This window comes from Oncorhynchus mykiss, chromosome 5 (genome assembly GCF_057628025.1).
Source record: "Oncorhynchus mykiss isolate SJ-2025 chromosome 5, ASM5762802v1, whole genome shotgun sequence".
Lineage (NCBI taxonomy): Eukaryota > Metazoa > Chordata > Actinopteri > Salmoniformes > Salmonidae > Oncorhynchus > Oncorhynchus mykiss.
Genome location: NC_143026.1, coordinates 49,869,390 through 49,881,867, shown reverse-complemented (window position 1 = coordinate 49,881,867; position 12,478 = coordinate 49,869,390). Strand labels below are relative to the sequence as shown.

At 43.9% G+C, this 12,478-nt stretch overlaps 1 protein-coding gene across 3 annotated transcripts in view; it reads left to right on the top strand.

Moving 5' to 3' along the window:
• Positions 1 to 12,478, top strand: part of col27a1a (collagen, type XXVII, alpha 1a) — a 292,008-nt gene that overhangs the window by 65,318 nt on the left and 214,212 nt on the right. For all 3 annotated transcript variants that reach the window (XM_090235098.1, XM_090235099.1, XM_036977752.2), the window contains 2 exons: positions 1,323 to 1,376; positions 1,477 to 1,530. In XM_090235098.1, coding sequence (XP_090091224.1) covers positions 1,323 to 1,376; positions 1,477 to 1,530 — 108 coding nt within the window. The remainder of the gene's footprint in view (positions 1 to 1,322; positions 1,377 to 1,476; positions 1,531 to 12,478) is intronic.

Below are 12,478 nucleotides of genomic sequence, written 5' to 3'. Positions count from 1 at the left end.
CACCTTCTTCCACATGTTTGGTGTGTCTCCCAGGTGGCTTGTGGCAAACTTTAAACAACACTTTTTATGGATATCTTTAAGAAATGGCTTTCTTCTTGATACTCTTCCATAAAGGAAGGCTCTTCCATAATCAAGGAGACTTGATTACACACAGGTGGATTGTATTTATCATCATTAGTCATTTAGGTCAACATTGGATCATTCAGCGATCCTCACTGAACTTTTGGAGAGAGTTTGCTGCACTGAAAGTAAAGGGGCTGAATAATTTTGCACGCCCAATTTTTCAGTTTTTGATTTGTTAAAAAAGTTTGAAATATCCAATAAATGTCGTTCCACTTCATGATTGTGTCCCACTTGTTGTTGATTCTTCACAAAAAAAAAGCAACACAGCTGAACACACCATCCCCACTGTCAAACATGGTGGTGGCAGCATCATGGTTTGGGCCTGCTTTTCTTCAGCAGGGACAGGGAAGATGGTTAAAATTGATGGGAAGATGGATGGAGCCAAATACAGGACCATTCTGGAAGAAAACCTGATGGAGTCTGCAAAAGACCTGAGACTGGGACGGAGATTTGTCTTCCAACAAGACAATGATCCAAAAGATAAAGCAAAATCTACAATGGAATGGTTCAAAAATAAACATATCCAGGTGTTAGAATTGCCAAGTCAAAGTCCAGACCTGAATCCAATCGAGAATCTGTGGAAAGAACTGAAAACTGCTGTTCACAAATGCTCTCCATCCAACCTCACTGAGCTCGAGCTGTTTTGCAAGGAGGAATGGGAAAAAATGTCAGTCTCTCGATGTGCAAAACTGATAGAGACATACCCCAAGCGACTTACAGCTGTAATCGCAGCAAAAGGTGACGCTACAAAGTATTAACTTAAGGGGGCTGAATAATTTTGCACGCCCAATTTTTCAGTTTTTGATTTGTTAAAAAAGTTTGAAATATCCAATAAATGTCGTTCCACTTCATGATTGTGTCCCACTTGTTGTTGATTCTTCACAAAAAAATACAGTTTTATATCTTTATGTTTGATGCCTGAAATGTGGCAAAAGGTCGCAAAGTTCAAGGGGGCCGAATACTTTCGCAAGGCACTGTAGATAGCATTCCCATGTGTGAAGAGATTAGTTTTTTTCCACTCTATGGTCCCACTTCATGATACCTTATATCAAACCCAATTGATAGTATCCATGTAAATGCAGTGTAATTACAGTATAGGTACACACTGCGGTACTGCATAACGTTTATCTATGTATGGTAAAATAGGACCAAATAACCAAGTATCACGAATTGGTCCTCTTTCTCTGTGTTTTTCTCAGGGGAGGAAAGGAGACGCTGGTCTCTCATCTGGAACAGCCGCTAAAGGAGAGAAGGTAAGCCCCCCCCCCTTCTATTCAAGTTTAGTCTAAGTTGAATCTAGGTTGTGTATTGACATGATATGTATTTATATGTATTTGTTTGACTGTCTTTCAGGGAGACCCAGGTATTCTTGGCCAAGTTGGACTAATCGGCCAGGCTGGTCGAAAGGTAAGAGAGACAGACACTCACCTATTGTTTGCTTCATACCTCATTGCCTCTCATCCTCTACTACTTTCTCATCAGAAAGCCCATATAACTGGAGTCTCATTTTGTGAGCTGGAATGGGTCTCGCTCTATGTCAAGATGTGAGCTGCAATGTGGCCCAGACACGCAGACACGCACATAAATGCGCGCACACACACACACACGTCTAGTACTCCAAATGCATACAAACACACATTTGGACTAAGAAAGAATCATCTCTGCACAATGTGTGTGTGAGGTCATAACATCAGTCAGCAGAAATATGCTAGAACATGACCATTAAAAAAACGAGTAAGAAAAGACAGTTCGGTATGAGTCAGAGTCACTATTATATATCTTCTCTCTCCTCTGTTTTTCTCTCTCGCTCTCGCTCTCGCTCTCTCTGTGTGTGTGTGAGTCCCTTTTTGACCTGCAGGAGATTCTATTCTCTCTCTCCTCATGCTTTGTTTCTCTATAACACCGGTGGTCAAACGTTTTGACTTGAGGGCCACATCGGGATTTTGAAATTCAACGGAGGGCCGCATTTTTTGGGGGACCAATTGTTTGTTAAAATCCATTTGCGGGGGCCTCCCGAGAGAGTGAGCAGTCTAAGGCACTGCATCGCAGTGCTTGAGGTGTAACAACAGACCCGGGTTCAATCCCAGGATGTGTCACAACTGGCAGTGAATGGGAGACCCATGAGGTACTGACCCATGCCAGCAGTTCTGCTGTGCTCACCACTTCTACAATCTGTGTCAGCTGGGTCGGCTACAGTTTTGTTCGGAATGAAGGAGAGGGAGGGAGGAGGTTCATACTGTCAGCAGGAGGAGGGGGGCTCAGGGTGGGGGGGGACATACTGTTGTAAGTCACTGGTGTCATAATGAGCAGGAAAGGCTTGACTGGGGTGATTCATACTTCTAGGAAATTGATCTCGGAACTTGGACAGAGGTTCTGTTGGATTGGATTTTCTCTGTGTGTGTGGAAGACTCTTCTCTGATGACAATGTAAACTACTACCCTTGTCCTCATAGAGAGGACACATTATGAGTTTAGTAGAATTAATCAATTTGTTATGACACAGGCACATGTTGTCAAGGGATAATGCATCAGACATATGCGACTTGTTTCAGGAAACTAGGCGAATGTCACACGTCACTACTTCACAGGAGAAGCATTTGAACATCAACATTTATTTTCTATCAAAACGTGTTTTTTGGCAGAAATGAATTCTGGAACATGTGAACTTTCATGTGCCTTAATAACAAGCTTGTACTGTGTGCCATCTATAAATACGAATACAATTGTTAAATGACGAGTTAAGTTGGTTTAGCCACGGAAAAAGACTAACCATGATTGGCTGAGATAATGGTTTTGGCTGGAATTAGTATTTGGTAGCATTGCCTTTAAATTGTTTAACTTGGGTCAAACGTTTCAGGTAGCCTTCCACAAGCTTCCTACAATAAGTTGACTGAATTTTGGCCCATTCCTCCTGACAGAGCTGGTGTAACTGAGTCAGGTTTGTAGCCCTCGTTGCTCGCACACGCTTTTTCAGTTCTGCCCACAAAGGTTTCTATAGGATTGAGGTCAGGGCTTTGTGTTGGCCACTCCAATACCTTGACTTTTTTGTCCTTAAGTCATTTTGCCACAACTTTGGAAGAATGCTTGTGGTCATTGCGCATTTGAAAGACCCATTTCAAATCAAATCAAATCAAATTTTATTTGTCACATACACATGGTTAGCAGATGTTAATGCGAGTGTAGCGAAATGCTTGTGCTTCTAGTTCCAACAATGCAGTAATAACCAACAAGTAATCTAGCTAACAATTCCAAAACTACTACCTTATAGACACAAGTGTAAGGGCATAAAGAATATGTACTTCAAGATATATGAATGAGTGATGGTACAGAGCGGCATAGGCAAGATACAGTAGATGGTATTGAGTGCAGTATATACATATGAGATGAGTATGTAAACAAAGTGGCATAGTTAAAGTGGCTAATGATACATGTATTACATAAAGATGCAGTAGATGATATAGAGTGCAGTATATACATATACATATGAGATGAATAATGTAGGGTATGTAAACATTATATTAGGTAGCATTGTTTAAAGTGGCTAGTGATATATTTTACATCATTTCCCATCAATTTCCATTATTAAAGTGGCTGGAGTTGAGTCAGTGTGTTGGCAGCAGCCACTCAATGTTAGTGGTGGCTGTTTAACAGTCTGATGGCCTTGAGATAGAAGCTGTTTTTCAGTCTCTCGGTCCCAGCTTTGATGCACCTGTACTGACCTCGCCTTCTGGATGATAGCGGGGTGAACAGGCAGTGGCTCGGGTGGTTGTTGTCCTTGATGATCTTTATGGCCTTCCTGTGACATCGGGTGGTGTAGGTGTCCTGGAGGGCAGGTAGTTTGCCCCCGGTGATGCGTTGTGCAGACCTCACTACCCTCTGGAGAGCCTTACGGTTGTGGCGGAGCAGTTGCCATACCAGGCGGTGATACAGCCCGACAGGATGCTCTCGATTGTGCATCTGTAGAAGTTTGTGAGTGCTTTTGGTGACAAGCCAAATTTCTTCAGCCTCCTGAGGTTGAAGAGGCGCTGCTGCGCCTTCTTCACGATGCTGTCTGTGTGGGTGGACCAATTCAGTTTGTCTGTGATGTGTACGCCGAGGAACTTACTACCCTCTCTACTACTGTTCCATCGATGTGGATAGGGGGTTTTCCCTCCACACTCCGAGGGCCCTCACCTCCTCCCTGTAGGCCGTTTCGTCGTTGTTGGTAATCAAGCCTACCACTGTTGTGTCGTCCGCAAACTTGATGATTGAGTTGGAGGCGTGCGTGGCCACGCAGTCGTGGGTGAACAGGGTGTACAGGAGAGGGCTCAGAACGCACCCTTGTGGGGCCCCAGTGTTGAGGATCAGCGGGGTGGAAATGTTGTTGCCTATCCTCACTACCTGGGGGCGGCCCGTCAGGAAGTCCAGTACCCAGTTGCACAGGGCGGGGTCGAGACCCAGGGTCTCGAGCTTGATGACGAGCTTGGAGGGCACTATGGTGTTAAATGCCGAGGTGTAGTCGATGAACAGCATTCTCACATAGGTATTCCTCTTGTCCAGATGGGTTAGGGCAGTGTGCAGTGTGGTTGAGATTGCATCGTCTGTGGACCTATTTGGGCGGTAAGCAAATTGGAGTGGGTCTAGGGTGTCAGGTAGGGTGGAGGTGATATGGTCCTTGACTAGTCTCTCAAAGCACTTCATGATGATGGAAGTGAGTGCTACGGGGCGGTAGTCGTTTAGCTCAGTTACCTTAGCTTTCTTGGGAACAGGAACAATGGTGGCCCTCTTGAAGCATGTGGGAACAACAGACTGGGATAGGGATTGATTCAATATGTCCGTAAACACACCAGCCAGCTGGTCTGCGCATGCTCTGAGGGCGCGGCTGGGGATGCCGTCTGGGCCTGCAGCCTTGCGAGGGTTGACACGTTCAAATGTTTTCCTCACGTCGGCTGCAGTGAAGGAGATTCCGCATGTTTTAGTTGCGGGCCGTGTCAATGGCACTGTATTGTCCTCAAAGCGGGCAAAAAAGTTATTTAGTCTGCCTGGGAGCAAGACATCCTGGTCTGTGACTGGGCTGGTTTTCTTTTTGTAATCCGTGATTGACTGTAGACCCTGCCACATACCTCTTGTGTCTGAGCCGTTGAATTGAGATTCTACTTTGTCTCTATACTGACGCTTAGCTTGTTTGATTGCCTTGCGGAGGGAATAGTTACACTGTTTGTATTCGGTTATGTTTCCGGTCAACTTGCCCTGATTAAAAGCAGTGGTTCGGGCTTTCAGTTTCACGCGAATGCTGCCATCAATCCACGGTTTCTGGTTTGGGAATGTTTTAATCGTTGCTATGGGAACAACATCTTCAACGCATGTTTTAATGAACTCGCTCACTGAATCAGCGTATTCGTCAATGTTGTTGTCTGATGCAATACGAAACATATCCCAGTCCACGTGATGGAAGCAGTCTTGGAGTGTGGAATCAGATTGGTTGGACCAGCGTTGGACAGACCTCAGCGCGGGAGCTTCTTGTTTTAGTTTCTGTCTGTAGGCTGGGATCAACAAAATGGAGTCGTGGTCAGCTTTTCCGAAAGGAGGGCGGGGCAGGGCCTTATATGCGTCGCGGAAGTTAGAATAGCAGTGATCCAAGGTTTTTCCAGCCCTGGTTGCGCAATCGATATGCTGATAAAATTTAGGGAGTCTTGTTTTCAGATTAGCCTTGTTAAAATCCCCAGCTACAATGAATGCAGCCTCCGGATAAATGGATTCCAGTTTGCAAAGAGTCAAATAACGTTCGTTCAGAGCCATCGATGTGTCTGCTTGGGGGGAAAATATACGGCTGTGATTATAATCGAAGAGAATTCCCTTGGTAGATAATGCGGTCGACATTTGATTGTGAGGAATTCTAAATCAGGTGAACAGAAGGATTTGAGTACCTGTATGTTGTTATGATCACACCACGTCACGTTAACCATGAAGCATACGCCCCCGCCCCTCTTCTTACCAGAAAGATGTTTGTTTCTGTCTGCGCGATGCGTGGAGAAACCAGTTGGCTGCACTGACTCCGATAGCGTCTCTCCAGTGAGCCATGTTTCCGTGAAGCAAAGAACGTTACAGTCTCTGATGTCCCTCTGGAATGCTACTCTTGCTCGGATTTCATCAACCTTGTTGTCAAGAGACTGGACATTGGCGAGAAGAATGCTAGGGAGTGGTGCACGATGTGCCCGTCTCCGGAGTCTGACCAGAAGACCGCTTCGTTTCCCTCTTTTACGACGTCTTTGTTTTGGGTCGCAAGCTGGGATCCATTCCGTTGTCCTGGGTGAAAGGCAGAACACAGGATCCGCTTCGCGAAAGTCATATTCTTGGTCGTACTGATGGTGAGTTGACGCTGCTCTTATGTTCAGTAGTTTTTCTCGACTGTATGTAATGAAACCTAAGATGACCTGGGGTACCAATGTAAGAAATAACACGTAAAAAAACAAAAAACTGCATAGTTTCCTAGGAATGCGAAACGAGGCGGCCATCTCTGTCGGCGCCGGTAGGATGCTTTTGCAACCAAGCTTTAACTTCCTGACTGATGTCTTGAGATATTACTTCAATATATCCACATCATTTTACTGCCTCATGATGCCATCTATTTTGTGAAGTGCACCAGTCCCTCCTGCAGCAAAGCACCCCCACAACATGATGCTGCTACCCCCGTGCTTCATGGTTGGGATGGTGTTCTTCGGCTTGCAAGCATCCCCCTTTTTCCTCCAAACATAACGATGGTCATTATTGCCAAACCATTTCTATTTATGTTTCATCAGACCAGAGAACATTTCTCCAAAAAGTACGATCTTTGTCCCCATGTGCAATTGAAAACCATAGTCTGGCTTTTTTATGGCGGTTTTGGAGCAGTGGCTTCTCCCTTACTGAGCGGCCTTTCATGTTATGTCGATATAGGACTTGTTTTACTGTGGATATAGATACTTTTGTACCTGTTTTCTCCAGCATCTTCACAAGGTCCTTTGCTGTGGTTCTGGGATTAATTTGCATTTTTCGCACCAGAGTAGGGTCATCTCTAGGAGACAGAACGCATCTCCTTCCTGAGCGGTATGATGGCTGCATGGTCCCATGGTGTTTACACTTGTTTGTACAGATGAATGTGGTACCTTTCAGGTGTTTGGAAATTGCTCCCAAGGATGAACCAGACTTGTGGAGGTCTCCAATTTTGTTTCTGAGGACTTGGCTGATTTCTTTTGATTTCCCCATGATGTTAAGCAAAGAGGCACAGGTACACCTCCAATTCAGTCAAATTATGTCAATTAGCCTATCAGAAGCTTCTAAAACCATGACATCATTTTCTGGAATTTTACAAGCTGTTTAAAGGCACAGTCAACTTAGTGTATGTAAACTTCTGACCCACTGGAATTGTGATACAGTGAATGATAATTGAAATAATCTGTCTGTAAACAATTGTTTGAAAAACTTATCATGCATAAAGTAGATGTCCTAACCGACTGGCCAAAACTATAGTTTGTTAACAAAAAATGTGTGCAGTGTTTGAAAAACGAGTTTTTATGACTTGTGTATGTATGACCTAAGTATATGTAAACCTCCGACTTCATCTGTATATGCGGGAACACGTTTGAACCATCTAATGAGTGAACATGTAGTTAATCTGTAACATTCTTATGAGAGTTTAAGAACAGCATGTATTTAGTTTTGTCTGTGTTCAGCGCAAGTTCTAAATCAGCAAGAGATTCCTTCATTCAATAGCTATAAAATCTGACTGTGGTTTTGACACAGCCAGATCAACAGTCAGGGGAGTAGAATATTTAATAGTATCATGCACATTTAGATAAATTTTAACATTTGTAACAGATTGACCTGTGGTGTTTATATAAATAGTAAAGAGAACAGGTCCCAAAATGGACACCTGTGGTACACCATTATGTACTTCAAGAAATTCAGACTTAACCCCATCATTAATGATAGCCTGAGTTCTGTCTCTTAGATCATCATGAATAACCATCAATAAAATAACATGATCAACAGTATCAAAAGCTTTTGACAGGTCCACAAACAAAGCAGCACATTTGATTTTAGTGTCTAAAGCATTGACCAGATTATTAACAACTATAGGACTATTTCTCTCTATACGATTTGTATTTCATATACCTTTGACTATTCAATGTTCTTATAGGCACTTTAGTATGGCCAGTTTAACAGTATAGCTTCCACCCCTCTCCTCGCCGCTACCTGGGCTCGAACCAGAAACACATCGACAACTACTCCAAGTCTCAGAGCGAGTGACGTTTGAAACGCTATTAGCGCTCACCCCACTAACTAGCTAGCCATTTCACATCGGTTACACCAGCCTAATCACGGGAGTTGATAGGCTTGAAGTCATAAACATCGCAATGCTTGAAGAGCTGCTGGAAAAACGCACAAAAGTGCTGTTTGAATGAATGCTTACGAGCCTGCTGGTGCCTACCATCGCTCAGTGAGACCGCTCTATCAAATCATAGACTTAGTTATAACATAATAACACAGAAATACGAGCCTGCTGGTGCCTACCATAGCTCAGCGAGACCGCTCTATCAAATCATAGACTTAATTATAACATAATAACACACAGAAATACGAGCCTTAGGTCATTAATATGGTCGAATCCGGAAACTATCATTTCGAAAACAAAATGTTTATTCTTTCAGTGAAATACGGAACCGTTCCGTATTTTATCTAACGGATGGCCTCCCTAAGTCTAAATATTGCTGTTAGATTGCACAACCTTCATGTTAAGTCATAATTACGTAAAATTCTGGCAAATTAGTTCGCAATGAGCCAGGCGGCCCAAACTGTTACATATACCCTGATTTCGTGCAATGAACGCAAGAGAAGTGACACAATTTCACCTGGTTAATATTGCCTGCTAACCTGGATTTATTTTAGCTAAATATGCAGGTTTAAAAATATATACTTCTGTGTATTGATTTTAAGAAAGGCATTGATGTTTATGGTTAGGTACACGTTGGAGCAACGACAGTCCTTTTTCGAGGAATGCACACCACATCGATTATATGCAACGCAGGACACGCTAGATAAACTAGTAATATCATCAACCATGTGTAGTGATTATGATTTATTGATTGATTGTTTTTTATAAGATAAGTTTAATGCTAGCTAGCAACTTACCTTAACTTCTTATGGTTAACTAGCGTTGGACTAGTTAACCGTAAGGTTGCAAGATTGAATACCTGAGCTGACAAGGCAGTTAACCCACCGTTCCTAGGCCGTCATTGAAAATAAGAATGTGTTCTTTACTGACTTGCCTAGTTAAGTAAAGTTCTAAAAAAATATAGAAAAAAAACCCAGGCAAAATCGGCGTCTAAAAATACCGATTTTCGATTGTTATGAAAACCTGAAATTGGCCCTAATTAATCGGCCATTCCGATTAATTGGTCGACCTCTAATACAAACGGCCTCACAACCACAGACCACGTGTAACCATGCCAGCCCAGAACCTCCACATCCGGATTCTTCACCTGCGGGATTGTCTGAGGGGAGGGGGTGCTGATTATTTATGTCTGTAATAATACCCATTTGTGGGGAAAACTCATTCTGATTTGCTGAGCCTGGCTCCCAAGTGGGTGGGCCTATGCCGTCCCAGGCCAACCCATGGCTGTGTCCCTGCCTAGTCATGTGATATCCATAGATTAAGGCCTAATTTATTTATTTCATGAGAGTTATTGTCATTATTATTTCATGAGAGAACTTGGGAAGGTTGAAAACCAGGCAGGCTGCAGCGTTCTGGATACGCTGCAGGGGTTTTATTTCACAATTGGTGAGCCCAGCCAACAGTAAGTTGCAGTAGTCCAGCCAGGAGAGGACAAGTGTCTGGATTAGGACCTGGACTGCTTTTTGTGTGAGGTAGGGTCGTACTCTACAGATGTTGTAGAGCATGAACCTGCAGGAGCGAGTCATTGCTTTGATGGTTTCAGAGAACGAAAGGGTGTTGTCCAGAGTTATGCCAAGGTGCTTTGCACCCTGGGAGTGCAACACTGTGGAGTTGTCAACCGTGATGTAGTGGTCTTTGAGTGGGCAGGCCATCCCCGGGAGGAAGAGCACCCCTGTCTTGTCAAGGTTGAGATGATGGGCCGACATCCAAGTTGAGATATCTGCCAGGCACTCTGAGATGCATGTCGCTACCTGAGTGTCAGAAGGGGGGGAAGGAGAAAAGTAGTTGAGTGTCATCTGAATAGCAATGATAGGAGAGACCATGTGAGGATATGTCGGCGCCGAGTGATTTGGAGAGAAGTGGAGAGTGTCTAGAACTGAGGCCTGAGGGACACCAGTAGTGAGAGTATGTGGTGCAGACTTAGATCCTCTCTACTTCACCTGGTAGGAGTGGCCCGCCAGTCGGATGCAAATCCAAAAGTGTGCAGAGACGCCCACCCCTAAGAGTGTAAGGAGGGGGATCTGATGGTTCAAGGTGTCGAAGGCAGCAGATAGATCTAGGAGGATGAGAATAGAGGAGAAGAGTCAGCTTTGGCAGTGTAAAGGCCTCTGTGATACAGAGAAGTGAGGAGGGGAGGGGATGGGGTCGAGTAGGAAGATTGTCGGGCAGCCCGACTTCAGAAGTCACAGGATTTAATCTGGAGAGAGAGGGGAGAAAGAGGTCAAGGCATAAGGTAATTATATGCAAGTGAGACCAGTGGACTCAATAGGCTAAGGGAATGAGTAGCGGATGTCGTCAACCTTCTTTTGAAAGTGGTTGACAAAGTCGCCCGTAGAGGGAGGAGATGATTGGTCCTCCGGAAGTTTAGTTTTCCTCAACTGCCTGCAGCCCTGTTCTGTCAGCTCACAATGAGTCACTCCGCCACGGAGCAGGAGGGGAGGGCGGGAGGAAAGGAGACAATGCGAGTAATAGGATGCGGAAAGGGAAAAGTGTAGGGTCGAAGAGGCTGAATCAGGAGACAGGAGGGAGAAGGATTTAACAGAAGGGAGATATGACAGAAGAGGAGCAGTTGGAGAAATATTGTGTGACCAGCTGGGTAGGGGCTGAGTGGTTAGGGTTGGAGGAAAGGGAGACCAGTGATCAGAGACCTGGAGTGGGGTTGCAGTGAGATTTAGTAGGCGAGCAGCCTCTAGTAAAGATGAGGTCAAGCGTATTGCCTGTCTTGTGAGTTGGAAGGGATTGGGAAAGTGTGAAGTCAAAAGAGGCAAGTAGGGGAAAGAGAGAGTTCGAAAGAAATGAATCGAAGGCAGACATGGGGAGGTTGAAGTTGCCAAGTACAAAGAGTGGTGAGCCATCGGCAGGAAATGAGCTTATCAAGGTGTCATGCTCATTGAGGAACTCTCTAAGGGCACATGGTGGGCGATAGATGACAATAATAATAATGTTAAGCTTGAGTTGACAATTGACAGTGACAGCATGGAATTCAAATGAGGAGATGTACAGGTGAGAGAGGAAGAAAATAGAAAATCTCAATTTACGAGAAATGAGAAGACCTGTGCCACCACCGCGATGACCAGATGCTCCTGGACTATGAGAGAAAACGTAGTCAGATGAAGAAAGTGCAGCTGGAGTAGCAGTGTTCTCTGGGGTTATCAATGTCTCCATCAGGGCCAAAAAGTCAAGGGACTGAAGGGCAGCATAGGCTGAAATGAACTCTATGTTCTTGACAGCAGATCAGCATTTCTAAACGCTGCTTTCAAAGAGATAACCCGCTGAAATAAAATGGTGATTAATGCATCGATTATGGAGGCCACTGGGCTCAATTGTAATGAGGCCAGTGTCTGAATTCATTTGTTGTGGCAGAGAGGAGGAAGTAGAACCTTTCAGGTTTTTGACAGTTTTACAGAATTTAACCAGGTTCCATTACAATCGGAAAGATTTGTCTTACACAATGATTCCTCAGTTGCTTAATTATAAGCTTGCCAGTCTGGGCCTAAGCCTGTGCTCCTGGCCTTGACCCAAGCATCATATATTTTATGAATGACCCCAGTGTACCAGGCATTCAATCTACCATTAACCCTGATTATCCACAATAGTATTGAATACATCTGCAAAAAGGCTCAAAGCTAAATCAGGTTCAGGTATAACTGAAATACAATCAAGGTCACTAAAATAAAAAATAATGTCAAAAAGCCTGTTCACTGACATTTTTAAAATTCCTCTTTGTGATGACACGGACCTTAGATTTAGATCTCTAACACAAACAGTTGTGCAATGGTCACTAATGTCTTGGGGTGACATTTTTGTTAAATTAAGATCAATGAGAGTTAACTTTGAAGGATCTTTAAAGAATCTTTTATCGAGCAATATAAACCAGAATTGTTTTTGTTCGAACCGGGTTAAGAACTTTATTTTGCTGGTCAGAACAGTGGATCAGAACAAA